General features: G+C 42.1%; 1 protein-coding gene across 1 annotated transcript in view; it reads left to right on the top strand.

Annotated features, from left to right (window-relative positions):
• Positions 1-930: 930 nt before the first annotated feature.
• LOC146650404 (uncharacterized) overlaps positions 931-19515 on the top strand; it is a 23946-nt gene continuing 5361 nt past the window's right edge. Inside the window, exons 1-9 of the mRNA XM_085385459.1 lie at positions 931-1056; positions 1312-1413; positions 2406-2484; positions 3884-4088; positions 4240-6037; positions 7465-7638; positions 7852-8025; positions 8215-8388; positions 11513-11686. Coding sequence (XP_085241585.1) covers positions 938-1056; positions 1312-1413; positions 2406-2484; positions 3884-4088; positions 4240-6037; positions 7465-7638; positions 7852-8025; positions 8215-8388; positions 11513-11686 — 2999 coding nt within the window. The 5' untranslated portion in view covers positions 931-937. The remainder of the gene's footprint in view (positions 1057-1311; positions 1414-2405; positions 2485-3883; positions 4089-4239; positions 6038-7464; positions 7639-7851; positions 8026-8214; positions 8389-11512; positions 11687-19515) is intronic.

Below are 19515 nucleotides of genomic sequence, written 5' to 3' on the forward strand. Positions count from 1 at the left end.
ACACAGTAACATCAAAGTAATGTTATGAGGAGTAATGAAGTAACGTACTCCATTACTTTTAATTAAAGTGTTCTGTGTAATATGTGTAATAATGACTGTTTTGAGTAATGACCAACACTGATCACAACAAAGAGGAAATGCCTCCAACATGCACAAACATTTGAGCCACAACATGCAGTTAATGTGCACAAATGTCTTTGATATGCTGCTCAGTGATGGTGGTGACTGTCAGAGCAGAGCTACTGAGAATCAATAAGTAATATCAATGATGGGATCAGAATCACTAAATTCTTCTCATCCCTGTCAGTATCATACATGTGCTGTATAATGTGATAAATGTAGAGGTGCTGGCTGTTCTCTCACTCTGCTGTTTAGCTGTAAAGGACGCCTCCCTGCCTTTGTCTCATTCATGACCTTTAATAGTCTCTTCTAACATGCAGAGATCTGTATGATCTGTTTCATAGAGTCTAACCAGCCTGTACAGGTAACAACAACAGTCACTGCATCACTGACACACAAACGTCATCTCTGTCAATAACAACATTCATACATGGAATAAAAACACATCAGTGGATCATTGCTGGAGCTGATGTTTGTGCTCCTGGTGCAAAGGCTCTCAGTTTCCTCCTTGAAATAACATCAGTGGTGGGTCAGCGACATGCTTTCTTTCCCTCTCAGGTTTAAATATCTGGGACTCTCCACCGTTTGGTTTTAGAGCTGAAGAAGCTTCTCAGATGAAACGTCTTCCAGAAACTTAAAGACGTCTCTTTTCTCTCCAAGCTCCTTAGATCACATGACCTGGATGACTGAACCTGCAGACATATTGACCTGGTTTCTAGGTTACATGACAGGTCATAGGTCAGCGACTGTAACTCAGTTACTCCTGTTAATGTGAACTCACTGAGTGTTTGTGGTTTACCTCTCAGACTGACTGAAGATGATGATGGAGGAAGAGGAGGACAGAGCAGAGTCTGCAGGGTCCAGCTGTCCGTCTGTGAGGAGCGACCGGTCCAAAGATCTAAATCCAGACTTCAGTGGTGAACCTGGAGCAACGAGGTCAGAGAGCTGAACTCACTGAGTAACAGAAATAATTCTGCACTGACATTATAATCAGTGTTGACTCTGGTTGATTGTCTGACTGTGTTTGTGAGCTGAGAGGAAATGAAAATGAGTTTGTAACAAAAATCAGTTTTGTCCAGTTTTCCTGTAAAAAGCTGAACTCTAATCTAAGAGGATGTTACTGACAGGAAACAGCTGCATTATCTGCAGTCTGTGTGATCACAGCTGCTTCAATCATGTTTGTGTCTGCAGAGGTCAGAGGTCACAGTCTGCAGGGTCCAGCTGTCCGTCTGTGAGGAGTGACTGGTCCAAAGTTCGACCTCCAGACTTCAGTGGTGAACCTGGAGCAACGAGGTCAGAGAGCTGTGATGACTCCTTTACATGTTTGTGTTTCCTGGATAAATATGACCTGAAACATCCTCAGATTGTTACAAAGATTCATTAAAAAGAAAACAATGAAAGAGAAAAGATCCAAATGTTCGACTTGGTCATTTGCTGTTTGAGGACAGTGATGCTCATATCTGTGGGGAAAGTGTGACCTGAGTGGGTTCATGTTTGTCTTTAAAGAACAGAGCTGCTCTGATTCTCTTTGTGTCTGATCTGTTAAACAGTCTGAGAGGTCACACAGAGACCCAGCAGCTAAAGCCTGGATCATACTGGCTGCTGTTACTCCATCAGGACAACACTGAACCACAGTGGTGTGGATGTAGTGGATAAATCCCACCATACTGATGCTCAGAGTTAACCACAGGGAACAAAACCAGATGTTACCTTCAGATTGTGACCTTTGGAGTGGACGATGCAGATTTCAATAGAGAATAAATGTTGTTGTTTTTCAGCTGTGAAGAAAGAATCTAATTTTCTGAACTTAAGAATTTATGATGCTGGAAACAACATGGAGACTATAACACAACATTTCCACTGTGTTCATAGAATGAATGTAAAACTGTCAGACATTCATTAAATATGCAAAATGTCTACAGAAGCATCAGAGGGTCAGACGTGAAGCACTCAGTGATTTTGATCAAATGACTCATCAGTTATTGATCTGTACTACACTGATCTACCACGTTAGTAAAGCTGGTGTTCTGGTGGTGGAGGGAGACTCGGATCATGTTCTGGTTTTGGAGCAGTGATCTGCTGATGGTTCAGTTTGATGAGCTTCTTCAAAATCATCCCTGACATCACCACTGAAAGGACGTCCATGAAAACAGACTGAAAATTACTGATATGTTCACAATCTGAGAGTTTAAAACTTGACAGACTTGATTCAGATGAAGTTATTTGAGCAGAAACTCCTGGATCTTTATCCTGTGTTGATCTAATCCTTCATGGTTCCTCCACAGAGTGGAGCAGCACAGCTCAGAGGTTCCCAGTGGTCAGTCTGCCCAGCAGCATCAAACACAGCTGGACTCCATATTTATGGTCTGTACATGTACAACAACTACTTTATTATTAATATTAATAATAATGCATTTATTTATAGGTCCCTTTCAGAACACCAAGGACTCTGTGGACTAAATGACCAAAACAAACAAACTTTGAAATCAGACGGTGCAAATGTGATCACAGGGAAACATTTTAAACATCGAGGCTTTAAACAAAAACCAAAGTGAAACAGTTTGTAGTCGAGATCAGTGGGAATGAAGCTGAATAACTGTTTCTTCAACATCTTTGAGCAATAAATGACAAACATGATGGAAATTAGAGCACTTAAAAAAGAAAAACTAGCTGAAAGTCTGGCTTCTGTTATGAAAAGTACAGAGAAATTATGGGTCGCTCAACACTGCACAATATAGGAGTTTAAATAAATCTGAAGAATAACTCAAAATCCTACAATCTTACTGAGAAAATCATCGACAGCTAACTATCTTTGTGCCCCCTTTTCCCTGTTCATGCCCTATCGGCCCCCCTGGCTAAACTTTGCTAGATCCGCCCCTGCACAGTTACCAGTGTTAGCTACGTAGAAAAAGATCCTGGTGTAGAAAGTAATATTAAATAAATTCTAACAACAGCTTATCAAGCTTAAACGTGCTGCTGTTGTTCAGCCTCTGGTTTCCTTATTCTGGTGCAAAGTGGGCCAAAAACAAAGAAGAGAGACGGACTCGCGACAGAAAAGCCGATCAGCTGATCATTAAGCAGTTTCATGATTGAAGTAGCAGCAGGAGAGAGAGAGAGAGAGGCAGTCACTTCATATATCGGTTGTTAAGCTTAATGTGGGAATGCTTTACAAACATTCAGAGATGAACTTACACACTTGCTTTACTTCTCTCTGGGAAAACTTCCTCGGAGATGAAATGCCGAAGCTACAAATACACACAGCCGCTCCATCACGTGAGCACACTGCTCCGACGTGCTACGGTTATGAGCCAAGTTACGCCGTGTCGCAAGTTCTGTGAGGTGCTTTTTTGATATTTAATGGATCGGATTACATTTTTTATTCCTCTCCGATATCCGATCCAGTAATTTAGGTCAGTATCGGACCGATACCGATACGTAATATCGTAATATCTACCTTTAAGACCAGTTGTCTGTATGAGTCACCTGAAACATCTCCAAGTTTCTGGCTTCGATTCTCAACCTGTTGGTAGTTCAGCTCTGAACACCAGTGAAATGTTTCTCCCACTTAAATCACTGCATTCATATGAACAGAATCAACGTTTTGGGATCATGGAGTTGTGGACAAAGTCTCAGTTAATAAGATAAAGTCAAACCTATAATTGGTAAAGAGTTCGTGGATGATATGCCCCTTGATCGTTCGGAAGTGGATGTTGTGGAGACTGAAGTTCGGAGTGGTGGGTCATTCATAAATATTCTGTTCCAGCTGCTGGAGGACAACATCATCACTTTTGTGAAGAACGAGCTGAAGAAGATCCAGAAGGCTCTGAATCCAAATAAGCCCCAGTGCTTGGAGTTTCAGAGGGAGGATGATGAGCAGAGGAGAAACAGCAGAGAGGCATTTGTGAAGATCACAGTGGACTTCCTGAGGAGAATGAAGCAGGAGGAGCTGGCTGACCGTCTGCAGAGACGTAAGAGGATTTATCTAAAGATTTAAGCTGCTGGATAAATGAGTGACTTGTGGCACCAGTGTGTTCAGTCATTTCTCAGTGGGTCAGAAATTGTCATCAGCATTTTGCATAATGTGATTGTTAAAGTTGTATTTTTATTATTATTATTCAGAACTTCCAGCTACAGTTTGTCATCGTAACCTTAAATCTGCTCTGAAGAAGAAGTTCCAGTGTGTGTTTGAGGGCATCGCTAAAGCAGGAAGCCCAACCCTCCTGAATCAGATCTACACAGAGCTCTACATCACAGAGGGAGGGACTGCAGAGGTCAATGATGAACATGAGGTCAGACAGATTGAAACAGCATCCAGGAAACCAGACAGACCAGAAACAACAATCAGACAAGAAGACATCTTTAAAGCCTCACCTGGAAGAGACGAACCAATCAGAACAGTGCTGACAAAGGGAGTGGCTGGCATTGGGAAAACAGTCTTAACACAGAAATACAGCCTGGACTGGGCTGAAGACAAAGCCAACCAGGACATCCAGTTCATATTTCCATTCACTTTCAGAGAGCTGAATGTGCTGAAAGAGGAAAAGTTCAGCTTGGTGGGACTTGTTCATCACTTCTTTACTGAAACCAAAGAAGCAGGAATCTGCAGCTTTGAAGACTTCCAGGTTGTGTTCATCTTTGATGGTCTGGATGAGTGTCGACTTCCTCTGGACTTCCACAAAACTACAATCCTAACTGACCCTAGAAAGTCCACCTCAGTGGATGTGCTGCTGATAAACCTCATCAGGGGGAAACTGCTTCCCTCTGCTTGCCTCTGGATAACCACACGACCTGCAGCAGCCAATCAGATCCCTCCTGACTGTGTTGGCATGGTGACAGAGGTCAGAGGGTTCACTGACCCACAGAAGGAGGAGTACTTCAGGAAGAGAATCAGAGATGAGGAGCAGGCCAGCAGCATCATCTCCCACATCAAGACATCACGAAGCCTCCACATCATGTGTCACATCCCAGTCTTCTGCTGGATCACTGCTACAGTTCTGGAGGATGTGCTGGAAACCAGAGAGGGAGGACAGCTACCCAAGACCCTGACTGCGATGTACATCCACTTCCTGGTGGTTCAGGCCAAAGTGAAGAAGGTCAAGTATGATGGAGGAGCTGAGACAGATCCACACTGGAGTCCAGAGAGCAGGAAGATGATGGAGTCTCTGGGAAAACTGGCTTTTGATCAGCTGCAGAAAGGAAACCTGATCTTCTATGAATCAGACCTGACAGAGTGTGGCATCGATATCAGAGCAGCCTCAGTGTACTCAGGAGTGTTCACACAGATCTTTAAAGAGGAGAGAGGACTGTACCAGGACAAGGTGTTCTGCTTCATCCATCTGAGTGTTCAGGAGTTTCTGGCTGCTCTTCATGTCCATCTGACCTTCATCAACTCTGGACTCAATCTGCTGGAAGAACAACAAACAACCTCCCAGAAGTCTGAAACAGGAGAATCTGCAGAGAAACCCTTCTACCAGAGTGCTGTGAACAAGGCCTTACAGAGTCCAAATGGACACCTGGACTTGTTCCTCCGCTTCCTCCTGGGTCTTTCACTGCAGACCAATCAGACTCTCTTACGAGCCCTGCTGACACAGACAGGAAGTAGCTCACAGACCAATCAGGAAACAGTCCAGTACATCAAGAAGAAGCTCAGTGAGAATCTGTCTGCAGAGAAAAGCATCAATCTGATCCACTGTCTGAATGAACTGAATGATCGTTCTCTAGTGGAGGAGATCCAACAATACAGGACTTCAGGAAGTGTCTCCACAGGTGAACTGTCTCCTGCTCAGTGCTCAGCTCTGACCTTCATCTTACTGTCATCAGAAGAAGATCTGGATGAGTTTGACTTCAAGAAATACTCTGCTTCAGAGGAGGCTCTTCTGAGAATGCTGCCAGTGGTCAAAGCCTCCAACAAAGCTCTGTAAGTAAACATGTTGTCATCGCTTCATTGTTAAAATCATGGGAAATAAATCAGAAATGCTGAGTTCAAAGAGCACTGTAACTTTTTTTAAAATAGTAAATTAAATGATCATCTGTCACTCAGTAAATATATGGTAATTTAAATGTTTCACTCCAGCATTTCTAAAACACACTTTGTTCTGTAACTCTTATCAAAGGACAATCCAGACCCAGCCTATAAGAACATGAGCTCTGATGCTTCAGCCCCTCTGACAGGTTTATTATCCTCAGCTTGTTCACTTGTCTCCAACTCCAGGAGTTTGGTTGTTTTATTCTAAAGCACAAACTTCACCTGCCAGACTTCACCTACATCTTTTTCTGATGTTCATAATTTAAGTTCAAGTTTGTATCTCACTTTCAGTGCACACCCTCCCTTTTTAAATATAAATCTCTGCTGTGCTGTCATGTTTTCATCCCGTATGGAGGGAGAAACTCGGTCTTTATTACTGAAATTGCCTCTAAGGTCGTGTTTCTTGTCAGTAACCATATGTGTAACTGTAAGGCTTCCATAACCAGTGTTCCCACAGAATTATTCTCTGGGTCCTCTACAGTTTCCTCCCACTGTCCACAGACATGCAGTTAGATTACCTGGTGATCTAAACTTCATGCAGGTGTGAGTGAGAGTGGTTGTCTGTCCCTGTGTGGGCTTAGTGGAAGAGACTGGATCGATCTCTGCTTTGTCTTTGATATATCCTGACAGCAAACATTCTCCATGAAGTCTGCATTTTCAATTTAATTCAATTTTATTTATATAGCTCCAAATCACAACAAAAGTCGCCTCAAGGCACCTCATAGATACAGAGAAAAACCCAACAATCATATGACCCCCTATGAGCAGCATTTTGGCGACAGTGGGAAGGAAAAACACCCTTTTAACAGGAAGAAACCTCCAGCAGAACCAGGCTCAGGGAGGGGCGGGGCCATCTGATGCGACTGGTTGGGTTGAGAGAAGGAAGACAGGATTTCAGCTCATTTCCTTTATACACACCTTTAACAGGAAGAGTTTTATACAGCTAGTGTTTAAAATCCAGTGTTCTTCACAATACACAGGTAATGAGCATAATGATTATTGAATTAGTAAAATTTTCTAAAATAATTGTTTTAGTTAATATTGTATGATAGTGTACACAGAATTATTAGCTCAGTAGGCAGAGTGGTCGCCCCATGATCATAAGGTCAGGGGTCGAATCCACCGAATAGTTACCTTGTGGTACCCCTGAGCAAGGTACCATCAAGGTACCAATCGTGTGCACTGGACTGGTAGCACTCATAGTCTCAAAGGTTTAAAATAAAAAAAAATTAAAAAAGGGTTCAACATATAAACAAATTTAATTTGATCACATATATTGTTTGTTTTTTTTGTTTTGGTTTTTTCCCTTTCTCTCACAGACTGAGCAGCTGTAACGTCTCAGAGGAAGGCTGTGAAAATTTGTTGTCAGTGGTCAGCTCCCAGTCCTGTAGTCTGAGAGAGCTGGACCTGAGTACCAACAGCCTGAAGGCTTCAGCAGTAAAGCTTCTGTCTGCTGCAGTGGAGAGTCCACATGCCAAACTGAATGTTCTGAGGTCAGATCAATTTGTATTCGGTTTAGTTCTGTTTGTTTGTGTGTTTGATGTTTGTTTTTGTTTATGTCTTTATCCAGTTATCCTTGTTTCATAGCATTTTTATTCATTTCAAAGTTAAAGTGAAGTTTTACTAACCTGCTCACCACAAGACAATAAGCTATTGCACTCTGATTACACTTTAACAACAATCTGTATTCATGTTTTTATCTTCAGACTTAACATCTGTGAACTCTCAGAGGAAAACTGTGAAGCTCTGTCCTCAGTTCTCAGCTCGCAGTCCTCTAGTCTGACAGAGCTGGACCTGAGTATCAGAAAGCTGCAGGATTCAGGAGTGAAGCTTCTGTCTGCTGGACTACAACGTTTAAACTGTAAACTGAATACTCTGAGGTCAGATCAGAAAACATTTAGTTTTTAGAATTATTAATTAAAGTTCATCCATATGATGTTGTATCTTAGTATGTTTATGTTTCCTTTAAAAATAGAAAGTCAAGATTTAATTTAATGTTTTAATGTTGTGAAATGTATTAACAAACTCTACATGAGTATTTGTTGTATAGACTGTCTTTTATTTTACAGACTGAGTGGCTGTAACCTGTCAGAGAGAAGCTGTGAAGCTCTGTCCTCAGTCCTCAGCTCCCAGTCCTCCAGTCTGAGAGAGCTGGACCTGAGTAACTCTGACCTGCAGGATTCAGGAGTGAAGCTTCTGTCCGCTGGACTAAAGAGTTCACAGTGTGCAGTGGAAACTCTCAGGTCAGGATTCAAACTTTTCCACAGATGATCATTTGAAATGTGACTTATATTATTGTATAAACAGGTAACTTTTATACAGCTGTCAAGTGAACTTTTATTTACATTTGAGTGGATAATTGGACTCTGAATTACTAAAAGTTGTTATAGTCATGTCTTTGTTTATTTAAAAAAATACTTCATGTACTGCCTAATTTAAAGATTTAGGCTCCTTTGGGCCCATAATATATATATTTGATTTCTTTTTGAATGAAATTAGGAGGACATTGTCGACTACTGATTGGTTCGCTGTTTGTTTTTTATTCACAGTACTTACTTAATTTTAAAGGCTGATTTCTCAAAATGAGATGTTTATCTTTTCTTCTACAACACTTGGAGCCACCAAATCTTCTTGCTTCATTTATTCATTACAGTTTAATTTAAAGAATATTAGACTCGTAACATAATAAATACATTTATTTCACTTCTTCTTGAGAGAAAGAAAGGGATGACTGGGTGAGCTCCAGTGGTTCATCCCAGCAGAGAGAGCGGCACACTGGGCTGAAAATGATCACAGTAGTAATGGCCATAGTTTGATAAAACAGGCAGTCTTACCCTGTAGTTAATACAGGGTTCTGGTGCCGATGTGGGGGAGGGGAGTCGCCCGGTACTAACTACATACTACTAACTACCTCATCCAGATGTCTTCCCTACTAAACCTGATAAGAAGTAACTGCAGTAGCCTTATAGGTCAAATCAGTTTCACCTGTTAAAGGTAGCTCCACTATTAATGGTGTCACTTGTTATTTCTGGGATGTGTTTAGTAGCCTGAACAGCTGCTCAAAGGAAAGGTTATTTTTATCATTATTATTATTATTTAATTATTAAGTCCGGGGTAACCTGCAAGAGCTGTTTGCACAAAGAATAATACTCGGACTTTTAGGTTTTATCGTTTTACACAAGGTTTAAAAATGAATGTCCACAATTGAATTGCAGAAATTGTTATTGAGCTAATACTGATGTAGTTGTTATCTTTGGTAAGGAGAGATTGGAGGAAGAATGAGCACAGTCAGGCCTAAAGACCCTCTTAATAATAATAATGGATTGCATTTATATACCGCTTTTCGAGACCCTCAAGGACCCTTTACAATTCCACTATTCATTCACTCTCGCATTCACACACTGGTGTAGGTAAGCTACAGTTGTAGCTTCCATATCGCGCCATCGGCCCCTCTGGTCATCACCAGTAAGCGGTAGGTGAAGTGTCTTGCCCAAGGACAAAATGACCAAGACAGAGAGAGCTGGCTCATCAGACAGACAAGCTCATCTTGTAACCTACTGGTTAGCGAACCGGCTAACTAGCACACTGGCTAACTAGCACACCGGCTAACTAGCAGATCAGCTAACTAGCAGTCCAGCTAACGGCAGCCACAAGCTGAAGGACGATTAAATGTAGTGGAGATATCAGGGATGACACTGGTGTGTTCGATTCACTCTTTAGCACTCCGTTCACTCCGGTGTGTCAGCCAGAACACCACTGAAGGCCAAATGATCCCAGCGTGTGGAATAAGGAGCTTAAGGTTCGGTTTGAGGCACTTTATTCTTTCACTGATTGATTCTTGTGGCTGTGATCACGTGTGTGGTTTCTTACAAAAAGGAAGTACACAATACAAATACATGACAAATAAGATGAATAGATAAGTTACATATCCAGTTATATGTACGTACATATATGTACATACATCAGTATAGCTAATATAGCCATATATAAGGACAAAGATCACAGTACTATAATGCAGTAATGTTAAACACAAAGGTGTATATCTACATAAATCTATCCTATCAGTGATCAGGGTACTGTAGTATACTTCTACTACATACACTATAGAAACTAAACGGCATGAGTGTAACTTTAAGTTACCATCAGTACAGACGAACTGATGGTAGTTGTACAAAATAAAGGCTTTGCAATTATTGCGAAGGGCTTCCGGTTAAAGTAAGATCAGCTGATTACCTCAAAACAAATTATTTGCTATAGAACGCAGCTCCCACTCTTCATTAATATCATGTACTGTAACTTCCAAGTAACCATGGTTACCCTGCCACGCCCAGTAGTCTCCAGAGAGACCAACAGCTGGTGCACGTTGTAACGCTGTGGCTTTCATAGTCTCTCCTTTTTCTACAGCTTATGTGTTCTTCTTGTGATGGTGCGTCTTGAGGGAGGCTCATACATGCCGTCATTTGTTGATCCTAAGAACGGTCCTCAGACCGACTTCTTCAACAACACTAATCGGCCTGCAGTTTGTAGCTACTCACTTCACTGTGGCGTTTGTTAGCTTGTCTTTCTTTGGTTTATCTAGACTCCTCCCACAAGCTGATCCTACGTAGTCTGCCCAAGCCTCCCACCGCTGTTTGTGTGGGTGCTTTGTTTGCTTCCATCAACAGCGTGTAAGTGATACTTCAGACTTGAAGTACTCCGACAATAAAAAACTCAACTTTGCTTAAAAATACCTTTAGTTGTATCAACACTGCCCTCTGGAATAATTAGACTTTGGTGACAAACTGATGTGATCTCCATGTTTCCTTTGTTGGACTGTGGGCGAGTGTCAGAACTGAATGTACTGAGTGACATGTAGAGTTTAAATATGTGTCAGTTCCAGTTTTAGAGCTCTAAAGTGCAGCTATCATGTTAGGAATATGTTAGGAATAGACAGGAACACTGAGCACACTGAGGTCAAATCTTTTATTTATCCAGTTCATCTGTAGGCTGAGCTCAGTCCATCCATTTAGTGAAATGATGTTTAAAGGTCTCCTTCTTCTGTGAGCGTGCACAGATCCTGAAGTAGAAAGCCTGGGTTAACAGAGAAATGATCATCACTGTGATGATGCTCACCATCTCTGACTGGGATTTGAGGTTTTGTCAAAGCAGGAAACACAAAGAAAGCCTGGCTATGTTGGACTGGGTGTGGAAGCAGCTCCCAGTTTGAGTTCAGGAGACAGACACCCTCTCTACTTTGACGATCAGCTTCAAACTTTCCTTTTTGATAAAACTTATAGTTAGAGCTGGATCAGGTGACCCTGAACCATCCCTTAGTTATGCTGCCATAGAGATGGATAACAGACGGATTGTTGTTTTGTGTGTCTGCAGTCTGTCAGGCTGTCTGATCACAGAGGAAGGCTGTACTTCTCTGGCCTCAGCTCTGAGCTCCAACCCCTCCCATCTGAGAGAGCTTGACCTGAGCTACAATCATCCAGGTGACTCAGGAATGAAGCTGCTGTCGGCTGGACTGAAGGATCCAGGCTGGAGACTGGACACTCTCAGGTATGGAGAGAATGTCTGATAGAGGAGGAAGAGCTGGAAACATTTCCTGTGTCCTTCACTCACTTCCTGTTTGTTTCCTGCAGATGAGACATGAACAATCACACATGCAGGAATATTTTCAGGGACAGACACACTAGTCTAGCTGGATAGTACATGGATATTTATGTAGGGGGTCTCCAAGGAGTCTGTTTGCAGGAACATTAATGATAACTGATATGTTGAGAGTTTCATTAAAAGTAGACCTACAGTTACCGTATTTTCACGACCATAAGACGCACTGTACTAAAAGGCGCAGTCTCAGTTATGTGTGCCATTACTGTATTTAACACACACATAAGGCGCACTGGATTATAGGGCGCATACAAGTACCGTATGCGTATTTAAAAATAAAGCGGGAGCAAACCTGAGTTCGGTACCTTACTCACATTTTTATTACCAGTAATCGTCATCATCAACAACACACAAGCATACAAGTGTGCGTATTTAAAAATAAAGCAGAAGCAAAACAAAGTTTGGTACTCACATTTTTATCATCAATCAAACCCATCGAAGTCCTCATCCTCTGTGTCTGAATTGAACAGCTGCGCTAAATCTCCATCAAATATTCCAGGTTCACTTTCTTCACTGTCAGAGTCACTTTCCGTGCCGTGCGGCTCCTCAGAAATGATGCCGGCTTTTGCGAAAGCTCGAACAACAGTGCCAGCAGACATGTTAGCCCAAGCATCTACAATCCATTGGCAAATTGTGGCGTAACTCGCCCGGCACTGCCTTCCACTCTTGGTGAAACTGTGGTCTCCATCGGTCATCCATCGCATGGTGATGCGTGGAAAAAACCACCTGGTCTCCTTACATACACCTCCCTCAGCCAGTCTTTCATCATTTCCTCATCCATCCAGCCCTTTTCATTTGCCTTAATGATGATTCCTGCTGGAAACTTCTCTTTAGGCAAAGTCTTTCGCTTAAAAATCACCATAGGCGGCAGTTTCTGTCCATTAGCATGGCAGCCAAGCACAACAGTAAAAGAAGACTTTTCGTGCCCCGTTGTGCTTATCGCTACCGTGCTGGTCCCCTTCTTCTCCACAGTGTGACTCACCGGGATGTCGAAAGTGAGCGGGACCTCGTCCATGTTTGTGATGTGGCTGGGCTGGATGTGTTTGTCGCCGATGTGTTTGCTGCAGTAGGAGCGGAAGATGGCCAGCTTTTCCTTATAATCCGCTGGAAGTTGCTGCGCTACCGTAGTCCTGGTCCGGATGGAAAAATGGCACCGTTTCATAAAACGAAAGCACCAAGACGGACCTCCTTGGAAATGTTCAATGTTCATCTCTTCAGCTAGTGAAACTGCTTTTAGCCGAATGGTGACCGTCGAAACGCTTCTCCCGCTCGTTCTTTGCTCGATGATCCACCGCTCGAGCCTTTCCTCCAACTCGGGCCACCTCGCCTTATGTCCGCGGAAACTCAGCTGCGTTTTCTTGACCTGCCGGAGCTTGTTTTCTAGCTTCCTCCATTTGCGAACCATCGATTCGTTAATCTTTTTTTAATTTATTTTTTTTAAATTTTTTTTTTTTGTGTCCCGGTTGGATCTATAGCCATCAGAATTGTTGTCTTAAGGCCAAGAAAGATGCCAAGCGGATTTATTTTACCAAATGGATCATCATGGCCTTGCCATATTGGTCCATTTGATTGACCTTTATTATAATGATGAATTTATTTCATTTTCAGTTGCTACAAACGGGACAGACATAACTGTGGGATAGGACAGGGGGAAAGAATGAAAGAAAGAGAGGGAGAGAAAGGAAACCAAAGGGGAGAAGAGACGGTGAGAAGGGGGGGGAAGAGAGAAAATCGATTCGTTAATCTTAAATTCTCTCGCCGCTGCTCGATTTCCATGTTCCTCCGCGTAGCTGATGGCCTTCAGTTTAAACTGTGCTTCGTAAGCGTGTCTCTTTTCCATTTTCAGGGTTGTTAAAACAACGATGTCCTGCATAATGCACATACCTGTCCTTTTATACAGGTATATGCGATTGTCCCGGTATATACGATCAACGCCCACACTTCACCCTTTAGCGTTCTCATGGTGTTCTCTACTACGTCCTCCTTACAACACACAGGGCGCACTGCACTATAGGGCGTGCCGCACTTTTTAAAGAAAATCTAAGGCTTTTATGTGCACCTTATAGTTGCGAAAATACGGTAGGTCCATAAATATTTGGACAGAGACAACATTTTGTAACTTTAGATACACTTTATTAGGTCACAGGTGTACTATACCTGAGATAGTGGCCACTGTGTACCTAATAAGGTGTCAGCCATGTGTATGTTTCCCATGCTGTATGTCCACAGTCACAGTGACAGTCAGTGACGCTGACAGAAGGATGGAATAAGGCTGTGAATCATTTCAGTCTGTGTGTGTGACAAAGAGGCAGACAGGAGCAGCTAACATTTGGAAATGGAAGCTTAAATAATGACAAACTCTACATTCACAGCTGAATTCACAATAGATTTGTTATCAAGTGCACATTTAGCAGCTAATGCTAATACTGTTTTCCCTTTCTACAACTTGAGCAGCTATTGCTAAGTAGGCCACTTTGCTCTGCTAAGGATTTGTGTGACCATGATGGAAACTCTGATAAGCTAATGCTGCTAAGCTAATGCTATTTATGGGCCCTGTTAGAATCAATATTTCATTCTCATTCTGTTGTTTGAGAAGAATATTAATGTCTCACGTCATTATAACACAAGAGAAAGGGGTGTTAGCGTTAGGTACTAATGCTTATTCACCTCAAATTATCTTTAGCTACTAATGGCAGCCTACTTAGCATTAACTCCTCACGAATATAATGCTAATTCACATCAAATTAGCATTAGCTGCTAGAATAAGCCTACTAAGCACTTTCTGCTCACGTTATTAAAAGGGAAGGGAAAAGTGTTATCATTATCGGGTAATGCTAACTCGCATCAAATTAGCAATAGTTATTAACGGTAATACACATCACATTGTTAAAATGTAAGAAAAAACATTGTTAGCATTAGCGATTTAAATTAGCATTACCTAATAACAGCAGCCTTCTTAGCATTAGCTGCTCACATTGTTAGAAATCAAGAGAATATGGTATGAGCATTAGTTGCCAATGCTTATTCACCTAAAATTAGCATTAGCCATTAATATTAGCCTATTTAGCAAAAACTTCTTAATGCTAAATAGGCTTAACTGAAATGAAAGTAGTGTTAGCATTAGCTGCTGATATTGTTAAAAGGTAAGATAAAACATTGCTAGCAGCAGCGGACAATGCTAGCACACATAATAATTAGCATTACCTAATAATGGCAGCCTTCTTAGCATTAGCTGCTCATATTGTTATAATGCAAGGGAAAAGAGTTGGCAAAATCATTGTTAGCATTAGTGGATAATGCTAATTCACCTAAATTAGCATTAGCTAATAATGGCTACGTACTTAGCATTACCTACTGATATTGATATAAAACAGGAAAATATGGTATTAGCATTAGCTTCTAATGCTTTCTCGTCTAAAATTAGAATTGACCACAAATGGCATCCTATTTAGCATTAACTCTTCACATCGCAGGGGAAAAGTTAAAATCGGATAAAGAAAAAAGTGTTCATATTAGCTACTCGTATTGTTAAAAAGTAAGAAAAAACATTGTTAGCATAAGGGGATAATGCTAATTCACCTCAAATTAGTATTAGCTAATAACGGCAACCTACTTAGCATTAGCTGGTCACATTGTTATAAAGCAAGAAAATATGGTATTATCATTAGCTGCCAATTCCTATTCACCTAAAATTAGCATTACCTGCTAATGGCAGTCTACTTAGCATTAACTCCTCACTAATGTAATGCTAATTCACTTCAAATTAGCTTTAGCTTTAGCATTAGCTGCTAGCATCAGCCTACCTAGCACTAGCTGCTCGCATTGTTAAAAGGGAAGAGAAAACAATATTAGCATTACCTGGTAATAATTATTCACCCCTAATTAGAATTAACCACTAATGGCAGCATACTTAGCATTAACTCCTCACATCGTTATAACTCAAATGATGCTAACTTGCATTAAATTAGACTGCTGTTATTAGCTAATGCTATTTAGAAGTAGCTGCTCACATTGTTATAAAGCAAAGGAAAACGATATGAGCATTAGGGTCTAATGCGTATTTGCCTTAAATTAGACGTATGTGCTAATGGCGGCCTACTTAGCATTTGCAGCTCAGATTGTTGTAATGCTAGGGAAAAGAGTGTTAGCATTAGCCGTTCACATTGTTATAACGTTAAGGGAAATAGTGTTAGCGTTAGCTACTCACATTGTTAAAAAGTAAGTGTTAGCATTTGTGCATAATGCTAATACACATCAAATTAGCATTAGTTAATAACGGCAGCCTATTTAGCATTAGCAGATAATGTTGACCTTGGCCCACTGGAAAAGTTAAGAACTAAAGATTTAGAGCTATCGAGAAACACTCCTTTCTCATTTGAGAAACAAATAAATTCTGTTAGTAAAACCAGCTGTAAGCTTTATATTGTTGATTGTCATTTCCCATATGGAAAAGATATATAAATCTTATAAAGTTTGTATCTGTCTTGTGTGAAACTTGTATGAAAATGTTTTGGATACTTACTAAAACAATATATGAAAGTAATGAGAAAGTGGCTACTTTCATGAGTATGACTTTCATCAAATAAGTTTTTAGTCTTTTCCATATGGGTTATGCTTAAAAATATTTACTCATACATGCTTAGTTTTATAATCGATTGCATAATGATAGAGGTTCGATGCTTAGTAGTCTGTAAAGACTCTGTGTGCCTTCCAGAGTGCTCTGGCATGCACACACCACTTGGGGCCATGAGAGAGGTCGTACCCTCTCTTACTGATTTATGGTGTAGGACAGGGGTATCAAACTCAATTTAGCTGGGGGCCGCTGCAGGCAGAGTCTGGGTGAGGCTGGGCCGCATTAGGTTTTCCACAAGAAAGGCATGGTTAAAAAATTCCAATCTTCTCAAATCTCTTTATTTTTATTTTTTAACACAAAATATGAAAAATAAGAAGAGCTTTTGGCACAAGTATGTGCTACCAAAAAGGCACATGGTCCGCTTGAACATTCGGGAAAGCCGAGGGAAACTAGGGCTCAAGTCTCTCAAAAATTGTCCAAGCGTGTCTGCTTTTCCACTCACCTCCCTGAACTTTGCTTTGAGTTCAGAGTTGCACTGCAGCTCAATGAGCTCCATTTGAAGCACAGAAGGGGCATCTTGCACATCAAAGGAGAAGGGGTCCGCAAAAATGTGAAAGGTGGCTCTGTGTGTCTTGAAGTCAGCAAATCTGTTATCAAATTCCTCCTGTAGCCTCAAAATGACATCAACATACTCGTCAGCACTGAATGGTGTGCCTGCATCCACGAGTGCCTTGCATGCTGGGAAATGGCAAAGGTTTGTCTGAGAGAGCTGAGCTTTCCAGAGCGACAGTTTTGTGGAGAATGCTCTCATCTTGTCATAAGATAAGATAAAACTTTATTAATCCCTCGGGTGGGTTCCTCTGGGAAATTCGGTTTCCAAAAGCACAGCACCGACGGAAGTTACAGTTACAGAATATTATATATATATATATATGTACACACACACACACACACACACACACACATACATATATATATATATATATAAACCCATAACCCAACTAAGCTGTAGTTGTGGATATATATATACACATCTACAGCTTAGTTGTTCCCCCTGAAGTTTTTCCTGAAGCATACAGGGCCGGATGGTATTGAAGGCACTGGAAAAGTCAAGAAACAGGATCCTGACCTTCTCCCCCATCCAGGTGTGAGTGGGCTCTGTGCAGGAGGTACAGGATGGCATCCTCCACTCCGACATCCGCCTTGTATGCAAACTGTAGTGGGTCCTGGGCATGTTGTACCTGTGGTCGGAGGAGGTTGAGAAAGAGCCGCTCTAGAGTCTTCATAAGATGTGACGTCAGTGCCACCGGTCGGAAGTCATTCAGCTCATTGGGCCGGTTCCTTTTTGGGACCGGGACGATGCAGGATATCTTCCATAGGGCGGGCACTCTCCCCAGTCACAGACTGAGATTGAAGACTCGTTGTAGCGGCTCCCCAAGTTCAGCAGCACACGCCTTTACCATCCTAGGACACACCTTGTCTGGGCCTGCTGCCTTTCTGGAGCGAAGCTTCCTCAGTTGTCTCCTGACCTGATCCACTGTGACATTTGGGAGATGTTTGGGAGGAGAGGGGGGGGGGGGGGGGGAGATGTCTTGCTGCTGAGAGAGGGATTGGAGGAGGGGGGTGTCAAGTTGCCCCTGGCCTTGTAACGTCTTGTTCAGTACATTAAGCTCATGTGTCATATCAACAAGAAAAGCTGAGTCCATGAGCCATTTGGGATCAGTTAGCACAGGAACACTAACTCCATCCTTCTCCATGAAGGCTTCACTTCTGCTCTCAACTCAAAAAGTCTCTTTAATACATTTCCCCTGCTGAGCCAACGTACCTCAGTGAAGTCGAGCACATCCCCATATTCTGACTCCATTTCCTCTAAAAAAGCACAGAACCTTCGGTGCTTTAAGCCCCTGGATCTGATTTGGTTGATGCATTTCACAACAATAGACATCACATTGTCAAACTTCAGGCATTTGCTGCAAAGGACCTGCTGATGGATGATGCAGTGCAGAGCAATGGCCTCCTCCACGCCTTCCTCTTCCAGTTTGTTTTGTGCCACCAGTCCATGTTTCCTCCCTGTCATTGATGGCGCTCCATCTGTTGTTATTCCAACAAACCTCTTCCATGGCAAACCAACATTCTCAATGGCATCACACAGCTTGTAAATATCTGCTGAGCGGTGGTCTGGCCATGCATTGGAATTACTGTGAGCAGCTCCTCCATCACTTCAAAACTGTCATCAACACCACGGACATACATTGGGAGCTGGGCAGTGTCGGTGATGTCTGTGGTCTCATCAAGAGCGACTAAGTATACACTGAAACATTTGGCTTTCTCACACAGTTGGTCATAAATGTCACTTGACAGGTCAGAAATGCGATCTGCTGCGGTGTTGGCAGAAAGGCTGATGTTGCTAAACTGACCTTTCTTTCCCGGACAGACTATATTTGCAGCCTGCAATATGCACTTTTAGACAAATGCACCTTCTGTGAATGGCTTCCCTGCTTTAGCAATCATCTCACTAACCACGTGGCTCCGACTGCTGCATTATTCTCTTTGGTTGCTTTCTTGGAGAAATCTTGCTGCCTCAGTAGATCTGTTTTAAGACTGGCAACCCGGTTCGCTCTCTCGTCTCCCTGGTATTTTGCATCCAGCTCAGCATGTCTAGTTGTGTAATGACGTTTCAAATTGTATTCCTTGTGCAGCGCAACTTTCTCTGTGCAAATGAGACAGGTCGGGGTGCCCCTGTGCTCAACAAAGAAATATTGCATTTCCCACTTTTCCTGAAATTGTCGGTGCTCATCACCAACCTTTCTCTTCACCGCAGGCTTTGAAAAAGACATGTTTGGGGCTATGTGACATTTATAATTCTACTTGGTGTCACTGTCGCATTGAAGTTTCAATCAAGCGTTTAGCCGACGGACGGGGAACGTCTCAACGCGTAAAGAACGTCATTTCTGCTTCTTTTTCTTGCAACCGTAGCACGGCGATCGGCAGATAAAAAGCCGGTAGCAGTCTCCTTTGTTTTTACGCTCGATGTTCATGTCTTTCATGACGACACGAACACCGTGGCGTTTGCAGATGGTAGAAAGTGCAGGGATAGCGAGCGCAAAAAAGGCGACTGCTCACGGCGCCGGGCTGTTGTTACAGG

This window comes from Rhamphochromis longiceps, linkage group LG16 (genome assembly GCF_057381845.1).
Source record: "Rhamphochromis longiceps isolate RC_006_pf linkage group LG16, R_longiceps_female_GT1.1, whole genome shotgun sequence".
In the NCBI taxonomy this organism is placed as follows: Eukaryota; Metazoa; Chordata; class Actinopteri; order Cichliformes; family Cichlidae; genus Rhamphochromis; species Rhamphochromis longiceps.